Source organism: Anolis sagrei, chromosome 4 (genome assembly GCF_037176765.1).
Source record: "Anolis sagrei isolate rAnoSag1 chromosome 4, rAnoSag1.mat, whole genome shotgun sequence".
Lineage (NCBI taxonomy): Eukaryota > Metazoa > Chordata > Lepidosauria > Squamata > Dactyloidae > Anolis > Anolis sagrei.
The window spans coordinates 189,511,457-189,536,601 of record NC_090024.1 but is presented as its reverse complement, the minus strand read 5'-3'; the positions used below and the strand labels follow the sequence as shown (position 1 = coordinate 189,536,601).

Here is a 25,145-nt window from a genome sequence, read left to right as displayed (position 1 = left end):
TATTTAATTTTAGTTGTTAAGTTATATTTCGTGTTTATATGTTGGATTGTTTAAATTTTGTTAGTGTGAATGTATTGTTGTTGTATTCGGGCATTGAATGTTTGCCTTTTATGTTTGGAATCCTCCCCTTCGGGGAGATAGAGCAGTATATAAATAAAGTTTTATTATTTTTATATAAAATACTGTCTTAATTTTTACATTTGCTTAAATTGATCAAAGTGTGTGACTGTTAGCCATCTTGAGTCCCCTCGGGGAGGAAGGCAAGTATAAATAAAGTAAATAGAAATAATAAAAATAAACAATAAGGTGCTATGAAATAGATTGTAGTTTTTGTTGCATTTGATTAAAATAAAACCTGTTTGGAAATTTTCAGAAGAGAAAAAGAGTGAGAGGGAAGAGAAGAGCTCATGAAAAAATAAACCAGCAAACACACTCTGTATTTTTTCACACTTCTGCAAATTCATTATAAATTAAAAGGAACCACTTATTTATATGAAAGAAAATGGGCCACACCCTAGAAAATAAAGATAATGTAAGAATTTGTTTCATTTGAGGTGATTTAAATGAGAAACTAATTGGCTTCAGTGAAATTTAAATAAATAGTATTTTTAAATTTCCATACAGAGATAAAAGTGCATATATACAAACACTGTGCCGGCAAACATGTTTAGAGGTCTAGTTTCTCTCCTCTCTTGACTTCCAAGTTTAAAAAGCAATTGGGCATTTGGCACAAAAACTACTTAAGGAAAAGCTGCTCCCCGGTGCATGTGTGCTATTTTTGTCCACTTCTAGCTTTAAGCAGCTCTCATGCTAACTCTTGAATTGCTTTTCTAAAATGTGTAGAGGCATTGAAACGTATGTAAGATACTGAAACCCTGATCACAAGCAATCCTGTTAATTGTTTCTTTTTGAACATTTGAAGCTTCTCTGGCTTATCTTTATGCTATAAAGATGTTTGTTCCTTTTTTAAACGAAAGCAAACATGTTCAACCTGGGTCAGGTAGAAATGGCCTTTGAAAGATGCAAGAGCTTGGAGAAGTTCTTTTTATTTACTCCAAGTCCCAGACTCCCCCAGTGACATGCTGGTTGGGGGGTTTGGGAATTGTAGCCCAACAAAATAACTTTTCAAAGAAATGTATACATGTAAACAGAGGGATATTAGGGGCCAGCAACTGTTTTGATTTATATAGTGCGTTTCGATTAGTTACGTAAAGACAGGCTGAAAGCCAGCATGAAAGAAGGTTCTCTGTGATTTATTTAAAAAGGAGTTCATAAACACCAGAGAAAAGGAACAACATAAGGTCTGCTGCCACATCACTTGCTCACAAAGAAGAAAAATCCCTCCCAATGCACCAGAATAGAAATCTGGTTTTGTTAACATTATAAACCGAAGCTAGCATAAAAAGGCAATGTTTACGCCAGCAGAAATCAACCTGTCAAACAGCCAGCAGCAAGTCAAACATAGTCAAAATGCTGGGAGGTGAACTGCTGTGGAAGTGTCTAAGACAAGGGCAACCTATGAGTCGGGAATTGGCACTTTTTATGGAATCTAATTGAGTTCTACCTTTTTAAAGAGTAACATTTCTAGTTCATGGTTGCAGCAACACTATGCAAAGTATTTATCAAGTTGATTGTTCCTGCATTCAGCCCTGCACTGAACACAGCAGAGTCTGGAAAATTTGCTTTCTTTTGACCTACAATGCCCGCAAAGCAATAACTCAAATGCCCGCTGACCATAATGGCTGTAGGATTCTGGAAGCTATTGTCCAACAATAACGTTCATAAGCTCTTGGTTTCAAATAACTCACCCACCAACTCCAGAGCAAATTCTTTCAGTGGTATATGTTTATGTTGCTACAGGGTCATTTTAACAACTTTCCACTTTTCGTATTTCACCTCTCCAAATATCAACATGAATATAGCCGCACCATCAAACTTTTGTGGATATCTGTTTTGAAACAAGTTATATTGAACTGTATGGGACCTTCACCTTAAAAAGCATAACAGAATTATCTCAATATTCATCATACATTCATTTTCCATCATGCATTCATAATTACAGGCCCTTGGCCTTAGAAAGCCCCTGACATCTAATTGCTTTTTGCAAGTGTCAAATCTCTTTTAAAGTTCAAGGCAGATCCAAGTGAACCAGCCTGATGATACAAAAAACAATACCTATGTGCTCTCATTTTTTATTCTTAAAAATAACAATAGGAAAGCAGCACAAAGGAACAGATTGGATCTGTGGGCTATATTCCATGACTAAGCAGGCTTGAAGGGAAGATAAAGCTTTTTGTTTAAAGTTAGAAACTAGTATGAATCAACATATGGGCTAGTGCTATGTTAACAGCTTGTTCTTTTGGGACCACTTACACACAGGTTTCTTCTTACTCAATCTTACCCATTTTATAATCTTTCTGCAACTCACCAACTCGTTCTCTCTCTCATTCCATTTTGAACATTAAAGATAAACAATTGAGACAGCTACAAAGCATTGCACCATGGAACTTTCCTCTTCAATATCCTATCAGCCAACGATGGCCTGTCGCAATATACTCTATTCCAGACATGGACAGACTTCAGCCCTCCAGTTGTTTTGGATTCTAACTCCCACAATGCCTAACAGTCAGGAGGGCCGAAGTTTGCCCATGCCTGCTCTATTCCATCTCTTCCCATACCAATCAACCAGCATTTTGTGACCAATAAACTCATTCAGTCCTTACTGGGGTAATTTATATTCCCCTTTATTATTTATTTATTTATTTATTTACTGCATTTATATACCACTTTTCTCCCCGAGGGGAGACCCAAATAGGTTTCCAATACAACAATGGCAAAATTCAATGCCATACATACAAGTGAAAACCAACATATTAGCTAGACATAACATAACATATTACTTTAAATTAAAAATCTAACTATAATAAAACAAACCAAAAAACTCATTAGACATAAAACATGAATTCAAAACATCAATAATACAGTAATATTTATATTAAAACCCACCCATGAAACAACACAATTTAAAAAGTTATTAAAATCACGCCATCCAAAAATCAGATGCATAGTAATTCCACAATTCCTTATTCACTTATTGCACTAAAAATATTGCTGTCCGAAAGCTTGGTCACATAACCACATTTTTACCTTCTTTCTGAAGGAGGGTGCTGCTCTCATTTCACTAGGGAGGGAATTTAATAGCTGATAGTCACCACTGAGAAGGCCCTGTCTCTTGTCCCCACCAGTCACACTTGCAAAGGGGATGGGACTGAGAGCAGGGCCTCCCCAGAAGATCTTAATCTCTGAGGTGGATCATAGAAGGAGATAGGTTTGGACAGGTAAGCTGGGCCGGAATAATTCAGGGCATTATAGGCTAAAGCCAACACTTTCTGTCTTCCCTGGGTTCTTTTTTTCACTTTTTCTACCAGAGGAGTTTCAGCTGTAAAAATTTATTATTCAGTTATGTAACCCATGGAGCTCTATTATGCCTGCTGCTACCTTCTTCCTCTTGTTTACAATTGCTGCCATTTGTTCTATATAAGGACTGAAGCATTTGCACCTCTGAATTTGGAAAACAGAGGGAATAACAGCTGACAGTGTCAGCTGATCTCACGGTGTAAGTAAGGTGAAATTAACAACATATGTCTACACATGACCTGGACAGAGATACAAAAATGGTGATCAAATCTATAATATGAAATGTCATGTTTTCAAGACTGTCCACGAAATGCCAGGCATCTGTCTGCCCGGAAGGTTAATGAGGGCAGCCGCCTAAGCAGAATGAAAGTGCCGCATCTTCAATGATAATGAGCCTACAGTCCTGGGATGCTACTGCTATGGCCCATGGGGCTCTTCATGTTTAACCTGTCCATCACCAAGCAGGCAGCAGCATTTTTGTACAGGGACTGGAAATGACTGCTAGCTAACAATGGCCAAATAGCTCCCACACCAAACCACCATCTTTCTAGGCGCTCTGTTGGGGGTCAATCCTAACACATATGGCATACATGCAGCATACATAAGTACATCCATCCAAGGAAAGCACCCTCTGGCATTCTTACTATAGCACAAAAGCATGTATCTGAAGCATGGATATTTATAAATCCTCATGATTTTTACAAACAAATTTTCCTCTCCTGATAACCTATATCCAGAAATGTGATCTGTGATTTATTTATTTAGAGCATTTGTGCCCCATCCTTCTCACCTCCGGAGGGGGACTCAGGGCGGCTTTACAACAGACAATCATTAGAAAGCCCAACATAAATTATAATAGACAGCTATGGTTAAAACAACAATTTGATGGTGCTTTCCTTGAATCCTAAGTTAAAATGATGAAGATCCAAGTATGGCTCTTGAATTCATATTTTTATGCCACAGCATAATCTTCAGTTTTTATGATCTTCAGTTTTTATAGACAGAAATGCAAGGCTTGATTTAATGGTAAACTTTACAAGAGAGATGAGAAGCTACGTAGAGGTCATACAAATTCAAGGTCGTTTGCTTTTCAGTCAACTGCATGCAGCTTTCTACTTTCTTCTCATTTAATAATTGACACTCAGGAGCCATTTTTTGGAACTGATGTTGTAGTCAACATCCTCCTACAGACACCAAAAAAGAAAAAAAAAAGGAGGCCCTCCCATAACCTAAGAAGGTATCACTGTGTACAGCCATTCAGAAACAAACAAGAGCAACATCACTTTCTAAATAACCAATAGCTCAGCATTTGGACCTGTAGTAACTATTCATCTGAAGACCCCACACCCACCTTGAGATTCCCTAATGCTGGTTCTAGGTTACATCATTCATTCCTGTTAGCTGTACTACAGTAATACTACTAGGAAATAACCGACGGTATATTATATAATGTGACTGTTATATGAACACAACCAGCACAGTGTGAGTGAGGCAGGCAAATATTATTTCAACTCTTCTTAATGTACAGTAGTTGCCTCTCTATGTTACAGTTTGGCATAAAATGTTACTATGACAGTGCGACTACCAGAGGGTCAAAGGTCACTACATTACTGGAAGTGCATTTCCCTTTCCCCTTCGTAATAACTTTGTGCACTGCATTACAAAAAAACTTCCTGAAGCAACCATGGATTTTAGAGAACAGTTTGATACAGGACTGCAGCTGAAAAGAGTTACATCTGAAGTCTTGATGCTACCACAAGAAGTTTGATAACCCTTGTTTCTATGAGACATGTTTCTTCCAGTCATGTGGAAACTATAAAATCTGAGGAAGTCCTGAAAGTAACTTGCTGGATTGATTTAACATCCTGAGTTGCTTGAATATTTTATAGTGTGTGGAACTTAAAGCTATTATCTCCTGCAAAACCAGTGACTCAAATATATTCCACCAGAGTGATGGGGCTTAATGAGGATGGGCAAAAAGTCACACTTATTTATATCAAGTATTTATGACAGCTATAAAGCAAAAAGTAAGTTAAAACAATTCAGACCGTAAACATATGTATGCTTATCGGGGGATAAAATTACAAAGTAATAATTGTAATTCTTATTCTTAACCAATTTTGGAAATGTGGACATTAATAACCTCAGGTTTGAAGTTTCTAAATCTAAAAGGTGAACAGAATTCTGGACAAGGTTATGCCAATGTTCATTTTCAAACTCATTTCTAAGAACTGCATGACTGAGGGAAAATCTGTTTCAATTATTGGAGAAACGGATAGTTCAGGAGATACTATGAAAAAGGACAGGCAGAAAGCTGAACAGACTTCCACCACAAGACATGAGACTTTAGCTGATAGACAAATGGTGCACTGGATCATAAAACTGAGGGCCTGCAGATGTCGAATGAAATGCTGTGCGCAGCCATTTCAATGCATCTCATTACGGCTGGGACAGACAGAAAACCTTGCTTGTTATAATTATCTGCAAGTATGTCCCCACCATCATAAATTTATTTACTCAACTATGCATAAGAACCAAAAGGAAGTGAGCCAGTTATATTTTACTGGTGTGCACAGCCTGCTATATAAGTGTGAAAGGCTTAGAGAGTATCTTGAAAAATTTTACAACATTTTGTTGCTGTTTTACCGCAGTTATGGGACACACAAAAATCTCAGTTGAAAAACATCTTTGTTCCTCCTGTGGCTGAATAAAAGTTAAACAGTTAAATAAATGTGACAAGAATGTATATTGAGCTTATATAGAAAACATAATATAAAGATTTAGTGTTTTCTATACTTTTAAATAATGAATTTTAAAGTATTGATTGATTTTAATTCATACTGATTTCATACCTCTTTTATCTGTTATTCTTTATCTGATTTTTTGTTTCTCTACTAAATTCATAGGAAGAAGTGGGTAAGAAATGATTATGATAAAAATATTTTATTAAATATTTTTTTAATTTGGGGAATGTTGATACTACACATGTTCATAGAAGAAATTATTTCATAGGTAAATGCAGTTTGGGAAAAAACACATACACAATTACACTGGCTTTATTAAATCTAAACTCCTGGCACATAGCATATCTCTACATATAAAATACTATACATGTTCTGAAACTATTGAAAAATAAATTGCCGCATAGGTTAGACAGTCAGGTTGGAAACCAGGGTTGGATCTACACTGCCATGCAATTTCAAAATGCAGAACTGCATTTAACTGGATTATATTGCAGTGTAGGCTCATATCATATAATAGAGTTTAATGCATTTAATCTGCATTGTGAAACTGCATTTATGGCAGTGTAGCTCTAGCCTGCCCCTCATGGCACAGTGGGTTATTCTGTTGAACTGCTGAGGTGAGCTCCCGCTGTTAGCCCCAGCTTCTGTCAACCTAGCAGTTCGAAAACATGCAAATATGAGTATATCAATAGGTACTGCTTCTGCGGGAAGGTAATGGTACTCCATGCAGTCATGCCAGCCACATGACCTTGGAGGTGTTTACGGACAACGCCAGCTCTTCGGCTTTGAAATGGAGATGAGCACCACCCCTGAGAGTTGTGCACTACTAGATTTAATGTAAGAGGGAACCTTTACCTTTAGATCTAGCTCAGGAGGATAAACTATGTCCTGAAATTACAGCCCCAAAAGAAAATCCTCCTGCTGGAAATCAGCTGAATTCCCAACAATCCATATTCATCTTTCTGATTTGTGTGTATCTTTAGATATGATTACCCATATATAATTTCTTCCTAAAACACAATGACACTGCAAATATAATGATGACTGGTCTCACACAGAGACATAACTCAGCCTGGTCTGCCGGGGGCGGGGGGGGGGGATTTAAGATTCCCATACATAGGATGACAATCCATGTGGCCTAAGTCTAAAGCAGTATTTGTTGTTATCTGTTCCATGTTCCATCTGGTCCATGTTATATGGAACATAAAAACGTTTTGTTTTTTTAAATGGAGGAACAAATACTGCATATTATAGCAAATCTCTGCACTGCCATCACTACACTCATTTCCAACACTACACTTATGTTACCATCCACAAATAGTGTAGATCAGTGCATCACAGGTGACCTGATATAGGGAATGGAGACTTTTATTTCCAATGTGTCAGAGACTGATACTATATATCAGTGTTTCTCAAACTTCACTCTTCCAAATGTTTTGGACTTCAGTTCCCACAATTCCTAACAGCTGGAAAACTGGCTGGGGTTTCTGGAAGCTGAAGTCCAAAACACCTGGAGGAGCACAGTTTGAAAAACACTACTATATATTAATCACAAATACAGTGTGCCCTGTTGTTGTTGTTGTTCATTCGTTCAGTCGTCTCCGACTCTTCGTGACCTCATGGACCAGCCCACGCCAGAGCTCCCTGTCGGCCGTTACCACCCCCAGCTCCCTCAAGGTCAGTCCAGTCACTTCAAGGATGCCATCCATCCATCTTGCCCTTGGTCGGCCCCTCTTCCTTTTGCCTTCCACTTTCCCCAGCATAATTGTCTTCTCTAGGCTTTCCTGTCTCCTCATGATGTGGCCAAAGTACTTCAACTTTGTCTCTAGTATCTTTCCCTCCAGTGAGCAGTCGGGCTTTATTTCCTGGAGGATGGACTGGTTGGATCTTCTCGCAGTCCAAGGCACTCTCAGCACTTTCCTCCAACACCACAGCTCAAAAGCATCAATCTTCCTTCGCTCAGCCTTCCCTAAGGTCCAGTTCTCACATCCGTAGGTGACTACAGGGAATACCATGGCTTTGACTAGGCGGATCTTTGTTGCCAGTCTGATGTCTCTACTCTTCACTATTTTATCGAGACTGGACATTGCTCTCCTCCCAAGAAGTAAGCGTCTTCTGATTTCCTGGCTACAGTCTGCATCTGCAGTAATCTTTGCACCTAGAAATACAAAGTCTGTCACGGCCTCCACGATTTCTCCCTCTATTTTCCAGTTGTCAATCATTCTTGTTGCCATAATCTTGGTTTTTTTGACGTTTAGCTGCAACCCGGCTTTTGCGCTTTCTTCTTTCACCTTGATTAGAAGGCTCTTCAGCTCCTCCTCGCTTTCGGCCATCAGAGTGGTGTCATCTGCATATCTGAGGTTGTTAATGTTTCTTCCAGCAATTTTCACCCCAGCTTTGCATTCATCCAGCCCCGCACATCGCATGATGTGTTCTGCATACAAGTTAAAAAGGTTGGGTGAGAGGATGCAGCCTTGCCGTACGCCTTTCCCAATCTTGAACCAGTCTGTTGTTCCGTGGTCAGTTCTTACGGTTGCCACTTGGTCCTTGTACAGATTCCTCAGGAGAGAGACAAGGTGGCTTGGGATGCCCATCCCACTAAGAACTTGCCACAATTTATTATGATCCACACAGTCAAAGGCTTTAGAGTAGTCAATGAAGCAGAAGTAGATGTTTTTCTGAAACTCCCTGCCTTTCTCCATTATCCAGCGGATATTGGCAATCTGGTCTCTCGTTCCTCTGCTTTTTCTAAACTCAGCTTGAACATCTGGCAACTCTCGCTCCATGTATTGCTTGCACTCGAATTGAGATCATTCTGTCATTTTTTGGGTTGTATCCAAGCACCGCTTTAGCGAATTTCTTATTAATTATGAAGGCTACTCCATTTCTTCGATGTTCCTCTTGTCCGCAGTAGTAGATCTGGTGGTCATCTGATGTGAAGTGGCCCATTCCAGTCCATTTCAGTTCACTGACCCCCAGAATGTCTATCTTTAGTCTTGACATCTCACCAATAACAACATCCAATTTGCCCTGGCTCATAGATCTTACATTCCAGGTTCCTATGGTGTGCTGATCTTTAGAGCATCGGATTCGTCGTTCACCTCCAGTCATCTGATGTGAAGTGGCCCATTCCAGTCCATTTCAGTCCATTTCAGTTCGCTGACCCCCAGAATGTCTATCTTTAGTCTTGACATCTCACCAATAACAACATCCAATTTGCCCTGGCTCATAGATCTTACATTCCAGGTTCCTATGGTGTGTTGATCTTTAGAGCATCGGATTCGTCGTTCACCTCCAGTACCGTCGGCCGCTAGCCTTCCTTTCGGCTTTGAGCTAGCTGCGTCATCACATCTGCGGCTAGTTGAACTTATCCTCTGCTCCTCCCCAGTAGCATTTTGGCCATCTTCCGACCTGGGAGTCCCATCTTCCAATGGCATACCGACATATCTCTGGTTGTACTGGTCCATTTAGTTTTCTTGGCAAGGATACTGGAGTGGTTTGCCATGTGCCCTATTTCTTGTAAATCCATCAGGAATTGACAACCAGTGCTTTGGTAGATGGCATTGGTTTGGAACCACCATTTTCAGTAGCACTCGTGATAAGGAGATACTATCTAGAACCGGGGATCTCAAACTTTTTAAACAGAGGGCCAGGCCAAAGTCCCTCGAACTGTTGGAGGGCCAGATTATAATTTGAAAAAAACATGAATGAATTCCTATGCACATTGCACATATCTTATTTGTAGTGCAAAAACCCACTTAAAAACAATACAATAATTAAAATGAAGAACAATTTTAACAAATATAAACTTATTAGTATTTCAATGGGAAGTGTGGGCCTGCTTTTGGATGAAATAGGATGGTTGCTGTTGTTGTTGTGTGCTTTCAAGTCATTTCAGACTTAGGTTGACCTTGAGTGAGGGCCGGGTAAATGACCTTGGAGGGCTGTATTCGGCCCTCGGGTCTTAGTTTGAGGATCCCTGATCTAGAATATGTAGAAATGTACAACCTGATGCAGATATAGTGATGGCCATTTACATAAGGTATAGATTTCTAGGTCAACCTTCTTAAAGTAGGTTGGTGCTCTTAATATCTTAGAAATAAAAGCAATAAGTGTGACCCAGCATGTGCAAATTTCTTCCAATTAGGGAGAGCCTTGGAACATCAGAAAAATAAAATATTTAGGTTCATTCTTATAAACAATAAAGAGTCAAAATCTTAAGGTTTGGTTTAAAAATTAATGTGTGTATTGGACCACAGACTTCATAAAATCTAAAATCAATGCATAATTTAGAGACATTATGTGGCTTGCCACTGTCTTTCCAATAAAACAAAACCAGGACTCTACAAACAGTTATTGCTACATAAAGGAAGGCGAGTGCATTTTATGATGCTTGGCTTATTTTGTCAACAGGGTCACGCCACAGAATTATAGGTCCGTAAGTCACAATTTCATTTCTCATATTCATAATATATAAGAGCCTCGATGATTACATGCTTGACAACATTAATACTGAAGGTCTGAAAATTTAATGTTGTTCTTATTCATCTGAGTTAAAAGGAATAATATAAAGTTTCAAATCTTATAAAATTATCTCCATAAATGCCTCACCTAATACTATGCCTTTTCTTAAAAAATATTTTTGCCTAAAAAAAAATTAAAGACACACTTCTTCCCTCCATTTCTTTTCAAATGGAGCATCATTTCACTTTCATCTTGGAAAGGACACAACAGAAAAGGTTACCCACTGCTAGATTCTATATGGCTCATGAAAACATTGGTGAGAACAAGAAATGCAGTGTTTCTTTGCTTATCGCAGGTGTTCCATTCCAGGAACACCCGCAATAAGTGAAAACCTGCAATGTAGGAATGCCTCACTGCTGTTGATGACTGAGGGAGAAGGGCGCCTGACCAGCTGAGGCCTTCTTTACCCCTACCGAAGGCGGCTCTCACCCTCCTGACCCTGTCCCCTCCGCCTCTAGATAAGGAGTAAGGCCCGACTGACCTCCATCACCAGCTCTGCCAAGGTCGTCCCTTCCTGGGGCAGAGCTCCATACCGCTCGCCCAAGATCCGGGCCTCTCCTCCTCCTTCCCGCCTTCTTTTCGGCTTCCCTCCCAGCCTCCCTCGCTCACTGAGAGGCACTGCGCCGCCACCAGGAAGGGCCTCATCGCTGCAGAGCACCGAACCCTCCTCCCTCTGTCATCAGCAGCAGCAGCACTCCAAGGAGCCACCAGAGCAGGAAAGAGGTGGTGGCATACTTTCCCCATTCTTTGTGGTAGCCTCCTCTCCTCCTCCTCTTTTCCCAACTCAGCCCCCAATAAATTTAAATTTATTTTTTTTAAACCTGCAAAACAGCAAGTCCTCGTAAAGCGAACTGCGAAATAGTGAGGGAACACTGTATATCATCTTTGAAAAATGAATCTCTCCCCAACTCCCCTCCATCAAACTTAATACACTTTCAGAAAGATTAATTTTAAGATAGTTTTGATTTAAGACACTGTTTAAAAATGCTAATAAAGAAAACATAATTTAAGATAACCTCCATGCCATTTTCCATACCCCTTAGAAATTTTCAGTTTAGACATTATTCTGATATATGGCAGAATAAAAACTATGAAAAAGTCTCCATATAATGGGAAATGCATTGCCCTATGAATCAACTTACAAGTCTGTCCTAACAAATGGCCATGAAGCTTGACATTTGGGGAAAGTAATTACAGAAAGCACAAAACACAGAAGAGCTGTTACAAGAGTTGAAAAGACTTTATACAATAAGAATTAGAGCAAAAGAATATGAACAATTAAAAGTATTGGGGGGGAAATAAAAGAGAGAAAAACACTGAAGAAGACTTTTACTTCAGCCTTTAGCTTTGAAGAGGTGTTACTTGAATAGCAAATGCTAACAAAAATCACTTATTTCTTAAGGGATGGTGTAGTTTTATCTTTAAACACCAGACAGCAGTGTTTACTGACAATTTGATATTTATGTGAACAGTGTTTGAAAATGCTTAAAACTTATGTTTGGTAATATATAAGTATATGTGCGCACCAACAAAATGGTTGTTCTGCTAGACATCTCTGACCATGGATTTGTGTAAATAATTGAAAGGAATCTTTATTGTTCCTTTTTTTTTTAATGAGATCTGAGTTTCACCTTCTAACAGTGAACAGTATCTACTATATTTGATTTTTAACCAATAGTCTCTGGTATAGATCCACGTATACAAGGATAAGTTAATTTTTTTTATCATAAATATCATGTTTTGTGTAATGGTTACAACTAATAAACTGTCTGTGTGGATAGATCTCAAATTGTGAGAGCCTCAAAACAAATGAAGCAGATTCTGGTATCAGCTACTACAACTTATTGTCTAAGCATATTACCTTATATACGTTAGGCACAGATGGCACAAAACACGAGCAGCTGTGCTCTATGCATGTTCATTTCCTTACATTTCCCTTCCTATTCATTAGACTTTTGCCTGACACCTCTAACTACAATGAGAAACTAAAACTGATGCACTGCCATGTATGTTTTTGCATTTAATACTAGTAGGGGCTGATTTTTCTGTTTAGTGAGATGTAACAGCTGAGTTAACATCAAGAAAAAACAGCTATTTGAAAATAATCTGGAAATTCAAGATTAAAGACCTGGTTGGAGTCACTGGTTCTGAGCCTGCTGAAATATTGCTTTAATAAACAAGTGGCATACACTACCAATGAAGTAAGAAACTCATTTTTATTTTCTTCTTTATTTTTTCAGGATGTGATCCTTGTAAAATACTCCATATTTGAACATGCTGTTTCTCTAACATTTTAAAGTAGTCTGTGAAAACATTGCCTGAATTGATATCTCACTCCTCAAGAAATTGACTATAATATAGGGGAAAACATACTGGTGGGATATCTGGCATCTTAAGAATGTAATATATCTTTAAGGGGTGGATTGGGACAATTTGTACTGAGATAAGTCCTAATATAAAGTTGGATCTGAAGCATTAGCTGGAGAAAGATGATTGAATCCCATGAGTTACTCCTCAGAATGGAACCAATGAAGTCCTTCTTATGCAGTCATATCCATTGAACACATGATAAGGTGCTTTTGCTCAAACAGACGGCTTCAGCTTTTGTAGAAGAGTAAAGGAGCTGCCAATTCTGGGTTGTATAGGTGATGCAGTATGGAAGACTTCCTCAATCATCCCATGACTCATAGCTGGCTGCACATTGCATTATCTCATGTTGGATGCAGCTAGCTATTCTTGGAAGTAACAAAGGCTTTCCTCCCACAATTGTCCCTTCAGGGAGGGAAGGTTTTAGAGGATTGAACCTCTTTGCCAATGGGGAAAGAATGATCTTTCAGTGTTGACTCTTTATATGTCAGTTGAATCTAGCAACTTGGAATGTACAATTTGACGAACTGATAATGGGAGATCATTCTACTTCCTTCAGCTACAGTGACATGGTTTCTAGCATGTCAAGAGTTACTTACTGTCCACTCATGGTGGTTATATTCCTATATTCAGCCTGGGACCTGGGTTTTACAAGTGCATTTGAACAGTTGATTCTAGTATGTCCATTGCACTCATTCATGGAGATATCAAATCTGGCTACAATCTGGCTTCCATTGATTACATCCCATCTGGATTACTGCAATGCATTGCATGCATGTTTTCCTTTGGAAACTGTTCACAGACCTCAGCAGGTCCAAAATGCTTCAGCCAGAGTACTGACTGGTGATGATTACAGGGAACCAAATATAATTCCATGTATTCCTTTGTTTTATGTGTCTCTTTTACTTATCATATCTGCATGATAATTACAATAATTACTTAGCACTTTTCAAGTACAGTAAGAGTTTAGTCTGCTTTGGTCCTGGTTTACAAAACAACCCATAGATTGTGACATTTGGGAAAAATCAATTACACAAGTTTGAAGATCCAACCAGGAAGTATTTAATCATTCTGTCCCAGAATGGGCTATTACTTATAGATTAACATTTTACATAATTATACGCAACATAGAAATAAAGCAAACGAGGCTGATAGTTTTGCAGCCTCCCAAATATTGAACTGTCACTTTCAGTGCTCCTCACCATTAGCTTTGCTGGCTAGGGTTAATAGGAGTTGCTGTCCAAGAAAATCTGGAACACCACACAATCTCCTTTCCTGCAATAAACCTTAACAGGACCATGGCTCAAAAAACATTTTTTTCCTTATTTGGGTTGAATAAACATCATAAATAGGAGAAAGGGAGAACACAGTAAATGTGTTCCAAATTCTGTTGAACACTAGAAACTGATGAACTGAATGTCAGGCTAGTCTGTTAACATTGTGAGTTTACAAAATTAATGTTTACTTAAAGTATTATGCAACATAATAAAATGATTATGCTCCAGTTTATGATGTTAGATGTTGCAACATCTGGAATGACCAAGACAAAAACAAACACACATTGTAATATGTACTGGATAGACTGTGCCTGAAACCAAAGCAAAGAAAGACGAACCAAATTTCGAATATGTTTAACAGAATAGACATAAATGTAAAGAGGCACAGCCTATGTTACGATACAGAGACATTCAAGTCAGTTATTCTGATATTATGTGAATTATTACTCGATGGTAGATTAGAAATGACTACATCTGGTATAAAGCCAATGTGTAGTTCTAGCAATGTAACATTTAAATTCATGCCTGATAAAAAGCTTTGTAATCAGAAATGTGCGTTTCAGGACCTAAGTTTTTTCTCTGGAGCAAACACAGAATACTTCTATTCTTTTCTAGCTCAGTTAATACCATCCCAGAATAGCCAAACTCATAAGCAGTGATAACTCAAATATTCAATAAAATACATGCTAGTGCTCACTCCAATGGTCACATCTAAGAAGTCTGAAATACATTCATTAAGTTTACTCAAGAGTTTTTAAGGCTCTCATGTTGAAACCTGTTAAGAAATTCCAATATGTCTAAGTATATCATGAAAGATTTGATTTTGGAATGAAGCTATGGTCAAGCATGTTTTTAGGTAAGTAAATTAGGTGTGGACAGTTTGAAAGAAAATCTTTGAAACAAGGAAATTTTACAAAGGGCCCATAAAAACAGCTCTCTGTTATATCATAGAAATCCGATTGGCACATTGCAGCTTAAAGACAATGAGGACAACATCATCTAAACAGCCACTCATTCTTATGAAACTGTTATTGCGAACTTAGATATGAGTTGTGCAGCCTGAGGAAATGTCATCCAAGCTAGGCTGATCTGTCAAATAACTGTTTCAGTCTGACTCAACTGCTAACATGTTTCTTACTGCCCTCTGATATAGCTAATGCATGATGTGACCATCTCTCAGCTGCAAAACAATGACTTACTCAGCTAAGAAATGTCTAATCCCTTCTTTGCACGAGCAAACATTTTAGGACTCTTTTATTGGACTTATACAGTTTAAATATTTATGATAATGGGCTTTTGACACTCATACTTGTGTTTTCACTACTAAAGAAGTCTATCAAAAACGCTTTGTCAAGGTATCCCATTTAAGTTCTAAAAGTTCCTTCTCTTGTAACTTGTCATTTCAGTAGAAAGGAGTATATATTATTTCTAGGGAGAACAAGCTGGGAAGCAATGGTAGGTCTTATGAAAGAAGAAGAAGATTCTATTTGAGAATCATATTTTGTCACTTTTATTTTAGGTTAAGCAGCTTAAGATTTCCCCAAAATTGCTTATATGTATAACAGACATAATTATGTTTCAGAAGCTGTTGAAATCATTTTGGTTCAATTTATGTAATACTATTTTGACAAAAAATATTCAAGCCTAAGCATGTGTAAATAAAACTATTAAGCACAGCTTTTTGCGTGGGGTCACATGGAACAGAGGATTTTTGAAACCAACTTTAGAGGATGCTAATTTTCCCCCTGCCAGCAAGCTGCACTTAAACAGCTGAAATACAATAAAAAAGAGTAACATAAAGAAGAATTGAAGAAAGTCATAGTAACCCAACCCAAAATGACATTCTATAACAGCCACAGTTGCTTTTCTCACAACAGCTTGAAGATGCATTTCCTCAAATCTTCCACCTCTCCAAAATTTTCTGTATTACTGTATCAGTCTGAGGAAGAGCTACCCACTATAATAAATTTTAATAATATAAATAAATTAGTAATGACAATATAGGAAAACTTTATCATTAAAGAGCATATCTGGTGAGTTACATCTCTTTGTGAACAGTCTGGTGATCTAAACGTTCAATGTGGTTAGTATCTAGTTGACTTTGGTTACCGTTTGTTGCACTTTTTATCTGTATATTTTGAATCATAGAATCATAGAGTTGGAAGAAACCTCCTGGGCCATCCAGTGCAACCCCCTGCCAAGAAGCAAGAAAATCGCATTTGTTATCATGCCATCAGGAATTCCAGTCCTGGTAGCACAGGGGACTTTTAAGATGGTTCTTAATAGATTAGAGAGCTGGGCCAATAGTAACAAAATGAATTTCAACAAGGAGAAATATGGGCTATTACACTTAGAAAAAATCAAATGTACAGATACAGGATGGGTGACACCTAGCTCAACAATAGCACATGGGAAAAAAATCTCGGCATCTTCATGGACAACAAACTGGACATGAGCCAACAATATGATGCAGCAGCTGAAAAAGCCAATGGGATTTTGGGCTGCATCAAAAGGAGTACAATGTCTAGGTTAAGGGCAGTCATGGTGCCACTCTATTCTGCTTTGGTCAGACCTCATCTGGAATACTGTATCCAATTCTGTGCACCACAATTTAAGAGAGATAATGATAATATGGGATGTGTCCAGAAGAGGGTGACCAAAATGGTCCAAGGTCTGGAGACCATGCCCTATGAGGAGTGGCTTAAAGAGTTGGGTATGTTTATCCTGCAGAAGAGAAGGCTAAGAGGAGCCATGCTTGCAATGTTTAAATATTTGAAAGGCTGTCATAAGGAAGAGTGAGCAGGCTTGTTTTCTGCTACCCTGGAGACCAGGATTCAGAACAATGGGTTCAAACGCTGGATAGCCATCTGTCAGGAGTACTTTGGTTGGATGGCCTGTGTAGTCTCTTCCAACTCTATGATTCTTCACTGTCATTCCTGGTGCACTTTCTCTGCTCCCTTTTTGAATGAGTTCATCCACAGTTATGCAATCATGCAATCTACTGCTATTCTACAAGAGAGAGAAAAGCCTACGTACAAGTTAAACATGCCTCTAAATTGAGGAACCAGCAATCCACATTCTGACACATTCTACCCCAGCCTTCATGAACAAATACAATTTATTCACATTATGTAAAATTTAGCATGCTTTGACTGCTGCACGCTGATTCCATGGCTGTTGAATATTTATGCGTAGATTACAAAAACAAATTCACCACTTTAGCCTTCAGCTAAGTTTAAAAGCATTCAAATATTTATGCTAACTACAGCCTACCTCATACATAAGTTCATTCTTTCTCATTTATTCCCCAGTGAAGTAAGGCAATAAGTATGGGGTTTTTTTAGCTGATAGGGTACTTTCAATGTTGATTTTTCTGCATCATAGTTGTAAGCAGTTGTCACGGTTTAGACTCCAGCTTCTGAACTATAGTTCTGCCACAGACTTGAGCAGGAGATGAAAAACAATTCAACGTTGACCCAGAAAGGTCGTAAAAGAAAGCCAGCTCCCCTATAGCTGTCTTAATTAAGACATCAAGACAAGTATCCAGAAACCCTTGGCTTTATAACAAAAATGAACACTTATTACTAGACATTTCATCCCATTTCAGCCTAATATATACCATACTTCATGTTTTAGTTCTTACTTTAATATATTTCTGTATATGTTCTATAGCTGCAATAACTTCACTTAAAAATAATTCCTAGCTTATTATCAATACTTGAACTAGTCAACATTTTTGCTCTAAAGGAAAGTCTATAGCCTGACATCTAAGGAATCTAAGGAAAAGAATTGCAGGAGATAAAAAAGTATAAGTGAACATGAGCTGGAGCAAACGTATGGCACATGTATGTCTGATTTTTAACTTTGTTGTGCTTTAAATGATTTTTGCTTTTTGATATTTGTTTTAATGTTATTATTTATTTAGTGGTTTTATTTTGGGGGTTTGTTGCGTTTTTAGCTAATTTTGTTATTACCCTTTTTGTAAGCCACCTCGGGTCTTAATGCCAGCAAAAGGTGGTAGATAAAATAAATTAATAAAAATAATATTTATGTAGGCTGTATTTCAGAAGAAGAAACTGAAAAAACCACCTTAGATTATTTCTTGCCCAAGAAAACTCTACAAAATTCATGGGGTCATAATAAATCGACAATCACCTTGAAGGCATACATACAAAACTATTGTGGTTGGTACAATAAACAACTATCAACTAGTTCATTAGGTTCCAGGTGCTTTTATAAACTTCATAGACAGTAGTCCTTGTGTGTTTTGGGGGAGGCTGGGCTGGGCATGGGGGTGGGGGGGACAGCCTCCCAAATGTACAATAGATCTGGAATGGTTCATCAAATTCCATAGAGCTCCTGAGTCATCTTAAACATTTTCCATTCTATGATGAGGGACACATGTGATGCTTGCAAAAATGGTTCTAGATGCTAGCCACGCTTTGACATAGTAGATACACCAGTGCTAAATACCCTGCTCCAAACAGCTGCCCAGGGAATCTCATAAATATGAAGTGCCTTTTAGTTGTCTTTTAAAAAATAAAAGGCTAATCCAACTGAAGCTATACTTAGCAATGATGCAAATAACGGGACTGACTCAAGATCTAAATTAGCCTGCAGTTCTATAATATTACTTAAGAAAATGCAGAATTGGGTTCACATTCACTGTTTTGATTATTCAAAAGTATAAAACTCACCACCTCCTGAAATTGAGGCTGCCATGCAAATATATACATATGGCAGCCCCATTATCAGGAGGTGAGTGAGAGGCCATGCATGCCATGAATCTCTATTCCAGCCAGAATCTCCCTTCCTTTCCCATGCAAAACAAAGATTTTGTGGCACACAGGTAAGAGAGGCTGGTCCAACACTGCTTCGTTTACCCTACAGATCCAGATCCTATTCTTCTTCTCATGTTTCACAAATTCAGTTCTGCACAGACAAAATGGAAGAGTACCAGTGAAACATGTGGCACACAGGAAGGAGGAGGAAGAACTGGATCAGCAGGGGCAGATTCATCCTCCTCTTCCAGATTGCCACATGTTATTGGTCCCTCTCTTTCTTCATTTACAAAAGAGACTTGTGCTATAGAGGAAGAGAAAAAGGAACCTCAACCCACAGGGTAAATGAAGTAACACATGGGATCAACTTCTCCCAATCCCCTGGAGAGCAGAGGTGGTGTCCCATTACCCCTGTCGCCACTAGATATATTTGTGGGTTCTCTACTTTTGTGCGAAAACTGCAAAAGTGGAGGAATGGTTGTGCATTAATATGCATAGGACTGCTTCTTGAAATATACTAAAATTACTGCAAAAGATTAGCCATGCATAAGTGAGACCCCACTGAGTTCACTGGAAAGTAAGCATAATACATTTAGTCTGGATCCAGCCATATAATCTCCATAAATGCTGACAAATAAAAGGAGACTCTGTATGAGAATACAAGAGGGGTAATGCTCCAATAAAAAGAAAATTATATTTTCTAGGTAACCCAAAAGATTACATAAACATAAAATAATTTTAACAGGGATCAATTTTCTGCCCAAAATTGACAATATACAGTCCTCTAATTTATTATTTATTTATTTGCCATATTTATATCCTGCCTTTCTCACCCCAAAGAGGACTAAAAGCAGCACAAATAAAGGCACAATTTGTTCCATACAACACATATCTGACAAATAAAACATATATATTAAAACAACCACTAAAAACATTTCAGCATTAAAATTATTAAAATCACATAATCCAATATCATAGTCCAGGCCATTACAGTTACCATTGCAACATTCCAAAATCCACATATTGCACTGATTAACCAAAAGATTGGTCCCACATCCACATTTTCAGTTTTTCCCTCAAGGTCAGGAGAGAAGGAGCTGATCTGATGTCACTGGGGAGTTCCACAACCAAGGGGCCACCACTGAGAAGGCCCTGTCCCTCGTCCCCACCAATCACGCCTGTGAGGAAGGTGAGACTGAGAGCAGGGTCTCCCCATAAGATCTTAATCTCCAAGATGATTCATAGAGAGAGATGCATTCGGACAGGTAAGCAGGGTCAGAACCGTTTAGGGCTTTATAGGCTAAAACCAGCACTTTGAATTGTGTTCAGTAGCAGACTGGCAGTAGTTAACTTTAATTGCGACTAGATCCTGCATAATCAAAAGCCTAACTTGGGGGGCGGGGGGAGAACCCACACATCTTAAACTATTTAAGGTTATTAAAGACCAGTTTAATAAACCTATAGGGTAGGGAGGGTCCCCATAAATAACTTTATTTGGGTCCCAAAGACCCTAAAGGCAGCAGATCTCATCTGACCTTGGAAGCTCAGCAGAGTCAGTGCTGGATAATTATAGGAGAGACTATGAACAAACACCAAGTGCTGTAGGCTATATTTCAGAAGAGGAACTGGCAAAACCACATCTGAGTATTCGTTGACTATCAAATATGTTAAGTACTCTGTTTAATAGTACTTCTGGAAGTTAATGGTAGGATTGGAGCTGCTCTGCATAATCTAGAGACAAGATTCTCCAGGTTAGAAAAAGGTACTGCTTTTAATATTCATGTTTTCTCCACTTTCACAGGTACCTATACAACCCCAGCCCGGGGGGGGGGGGGGGGTAACTGTACATTTAGTTTTAGTAACTGTTTCAATAATATATAACTCTACTTAATACAGTTCTGAAATGAATTATATGCTGAATGTGCTACATTTGAGTGCAAAATATTTATTTTTACATATGAGGAAGCTATGTAATCAATGGAAATCTAGAGTTCTGTTTGTTTTGGCTACATTGCTAATATTGCCTTTAGAGGTCATTTTTCAGTTTATATACCTATTTGGCAGTAAAACTAGAGAAGTGCTAGACATGTTTCTGCATATCTTAAATTTACTAAACAGAAGAACTCCGATTTAAAGTTGAAAATAAACTGAAATTGCAGCTTGAGCAAACTTTTTGCATACTGTCTTCTAAATCTCAATCACATGGCATCCATTTGAATAAGTAAGAAAAGACACAGAGTACAGACAGTACAGAATTAATTCATTTTAATTACATCTTTAGGAAACTACATCCCACCATCACTCTGGATAGTCACAGGACAGCCCCTTTATTTTAAGTATAACATGGAAATTTGTTTCCAAATGTGTTTCATTTCATTGAAATCCTAAATCTGTAGGACACAGCAGATAATGGATTATCTTGTACATTCTATTCAGACTTGGCAAATAAATCTTCAGAACTGATCCTCAGCTGTGGTAGGATTGCCCTTTTAATGTGAATGAAACATCTTTCATACAACTGTGCTTTAATTAGAACCAGCAAGGAATGCTATAGTAATGCTGTGGCAGTTTCAAGAGGGACACTTAATCTCAGGTTCTATCAGGAAATACTTAACCTCCTTAAGAGGCATTCATATATTTAGGATCCAGTGCTATGGTTCCTGGTGCCATTGGATAAGACACAAATGATTCCTTCAACACAGTCAACGTTATGCCAATGTCAGAGTGGAAAATTCAATTTTAGATCCACCTTGAAGCTTGAATCAGTCATTGTGCAGCTTCCTAGACCCTAAATATGAAAAATATAGAAATAAAATGCTCCTAACTCCAGGAATATTTGTTTTCTGAAAGGACTCAAAAAGTCACACAGCGAGGACACAACTGAACATCTACTCCACCAGTGATTTCATTATGCAAACAAGTGGGACTTTGGAAGTGACAAGGGCTCTGAGATCAGAGGACTTTGTCTGTTAGGATAATCTCCCAAAGGACTACTCCCCAAGCTGGCTTTCAATTAATCTTTTGAACTACTTCAGCAGAGTCTGAATATACTGAGGTACTCCATGTCTTTACTGATCTTTTCTCATTTTATACAAAGAAGACAGTGGCGACCTAGATATGTGACCCATTCCTTTTTGCAAGTCATTATCAAGAGAATTAGCTATGGAAGCTTATTACAACTTGGCAACTGATTATCCAACATTTTCTGCTCTCCCCTTTGCGTCCATATAGATTTTGTTCCACAAAGGCAGGGATAAACCAGCAAAATTCACACTCTGAACCCTAATTTTATCCCACAAAATGTAATCTTTTTTATCTTCAACTCTGAAGTAACCATGTTCAAAACTGAGTTTAGCTTATCAAGATATATTAAATTAATCACCAAAGTAAAATAGAGGTAGAACAAAGAGCAATCCAATCTTTCCAACTTTGAAAACAGCATCGGTTCAATCCATGCAACAATCTTAATTCACTAAAAATAGTTTTATAAAAGCAAAGTCAACCTCACCTCATCCCACTCTGAAGCAAAAGAAGGTGATTTCTCGAGCCTCTTTTTCCCAGCAGTACAATTAGAAAGGGATTCACTTCTGCTCCCCATAGTATCGTCTTCTGTTGGTGAAGTCGTCAAAAGATCAGAGTCCGATTTTGACAAGCTACGGCTAAGTTTAAGTTCTGCTCTGGACTTGCCTCCTGCATGAACTCTGCCCACAACGCCACTCTTGTCTCCGTCCTCAGTACCACCAGGGTGCTGTGGCAAATGAGGATGCACTAAAATTTCAGGGTCCAACTTGTTGTCACAGCTATGACGGATGGTTGAATAGACCACTTTATTTTGGTCTGCAGTGCTAGTCTGTACTGATTCAGATGTTTCAACATCTTCCAGCTGCATAGCAGTCCGCTCCGTACCTCCTTTGCCTACAGCAGAAATGAGTCTGAAAGGGTCCTCATTTACTTCACACACCGGAGAAGAACCATGCAGCAGACCTGAGAACTGATCCAGTACTGGGACGTCCTGTTCATCTGTTTGGCTGTGGTTATTGCTGCTCCTGCTTTGGTCTTCAAAAGGACAGAAACAACATCAACAACAAAAAATGAACAGTACACACAAAAGTCAAGATGAGTAGGACTCACATTCCCTACCCCCACCCTTGAAGAGAGAAATAAAAAAGAACAGTTCAGTATTGTTCAGAGCATTCAAATTGTACCCGAAGTCAGAGCATTTATGAAATTCCAAACACTGGCCTGATTTATGCAATCTGGCAGCCCGCCCCGTTTCATTTTATTCCTGTTAACACTAACAATCAGCTCTTGCTATATAAGGTTTGGAGAAGTGCTAACTATACTCTGCAGAGAGGGGCAGGCTGAGACTCCTGGAACACAAGATATTTCCATAAAGGCCAAAGTGTTATTTAGAGCAGCACTCCCTACCCTTGGCACAGAGCACTGGGTGGGGAAAAAAGAGCTGCAAACAACCTGCAAGTTAGAAAACATTCCCCCTCCTCCCTACAGCTGCTTCCTTCCCTAGTGGCATGAACTCACCTCGTTATGGAAGAAAAATAAGGACTTTACAAAAAAAGTTAACACTTCCAAAACCTCGTTTCTTTTAATTAATTTCTCTACATACAGTAACCTGTTTTACTGCTGCAATGATCTACTTGCAAGATGAACTGCTGTTGAAATGTGAGACTGTCATTAGACTTGTTTTAATAAGTTGTATCAAATGCCAGGACCAGGATAACACATAAATAATTGACTTATATTGATAAGTAAAAAGCTTGTTGTGAACATCTATCTTGAACAACTGCCATAAAAACATTTCTCAGTACGTGCTACAAGTAAAACCCACAACTATCCAGAATTCCACAATAGCGTATTATTCAAAATCTCCCTTAAAGATTAAGTCCTTATGAGGCAGAAAAGGATACTTACTTCTGTGAACAATATTTGATAAGCAGAAAAAAGTAGCTTTAAAACCTTATGCATGTTTAGGAGGGGCAGAGCAGGACAGATGCTGAAAATAACTGGTTTTGATTCAAAGGGATAAATCCAATCAATTTCCCACTGACTTCGACTATGCTTAGTTAACGATCCTCAAATAAAAATAAATTTAAAATGTTTAAATTTGTGCCCAGTAACACAAATTCTAGTGTATGAGAATTAGGGGGGAAATCAGATTTCTGCAATGAAAAAACTTATATACTGGTTCCTAAGCCTTCCTATAATAATGCCCCATCACAAGCTTTGATAAAGCGAGATCTGATGGGATATGTTTAACCAAATTTCCTTGTCTCTGACCCACAGCAGAGTATAGAATGGCTCGCTACCTTACCACTCACATAAGAGCGATGGGATTCTGCTTCACGTGCCATCTGCATAGAGCTAACATTTAGAATTAGTATCATAGGGTGTAAAAGCAGCTGACAGCGTGTGTTGCACACTGGAACATTTGACTGTCCCAAAGCCAGCAAGGAAGACCAACAATGGGGTCACTGTTCAAATGAAACAGTGTCTGTGCTTTCCATCTCCTCAAAGCAACACTGCAAACATAAAAATATCCTCTGGCACATGAGCAAAGTCTTGTGAGAGCATTTTATGAGTATTTCAACCATGTTCCAACCAAATTATACCTTGGAGAAAAAGCAAATACTCATTTTCTTACTCCGATGAAGATAGAATAACTTGCAATAAATACCTACCTTTTGGTATCTCCACCAACTGCAAGTCAGGGCTTGAATATTGCTCAGAATGGCTGGAAGAAAACTCAGAAGAAGCTTGGCAACTGAGTGGCCATTGGCCATCTTGAGAAGATGGACCTTTTCGTGGCCAAGCCTGCAAAAGGATCTTGTATTATTTAAATTTCAATGCATGATCAGAGCCAGAGCTCACATTTTAGAACCCAAATACCCAAATCCTTTGCAATTTAATTATAACTGCACATATTATCTTTGTTATATACTCTGCTTCCAAGATTTCAAACTGTGAGTGATGCAAGTGGAAACTAAAAAAGAAATTGAAGGAGAAAGGAAAAAGAGGAT

General features: G+C 38.4%; 1 protein-coding gene across 9 annotated transcripts in view; it reads right to left on the bottom strand.

Moving 5' to 3' along the window:
* Nucleotides 1-25,145, bottom strand: part of ANKS1A (ankyrin repeat and sterile alpha motif domain containing 1A) — a 158,378-nt gene that overhangs the window by 62,077 nt on the left and 71,156 nt on the right. For all 9 annotated transcript variants that reach the window (XM_067467989.1, XM_067467991.1, XM_067467993.1 and 6 more), the window contains 2 exons: nt 24,807-24,939; nt 22,619-23,166 (listed from right to left, as the gene is read on the bottom strand). In XM_067467989.1, the coding sequence (XP_067324090.1) occupies nt 22,619-23,166; nt 24,807-24,939 (681 nt within the window). The remainder of the gene's footprint in view (nt 1-22,618; nt 23,167-24,806; nt 24,940-25,145) is intronic.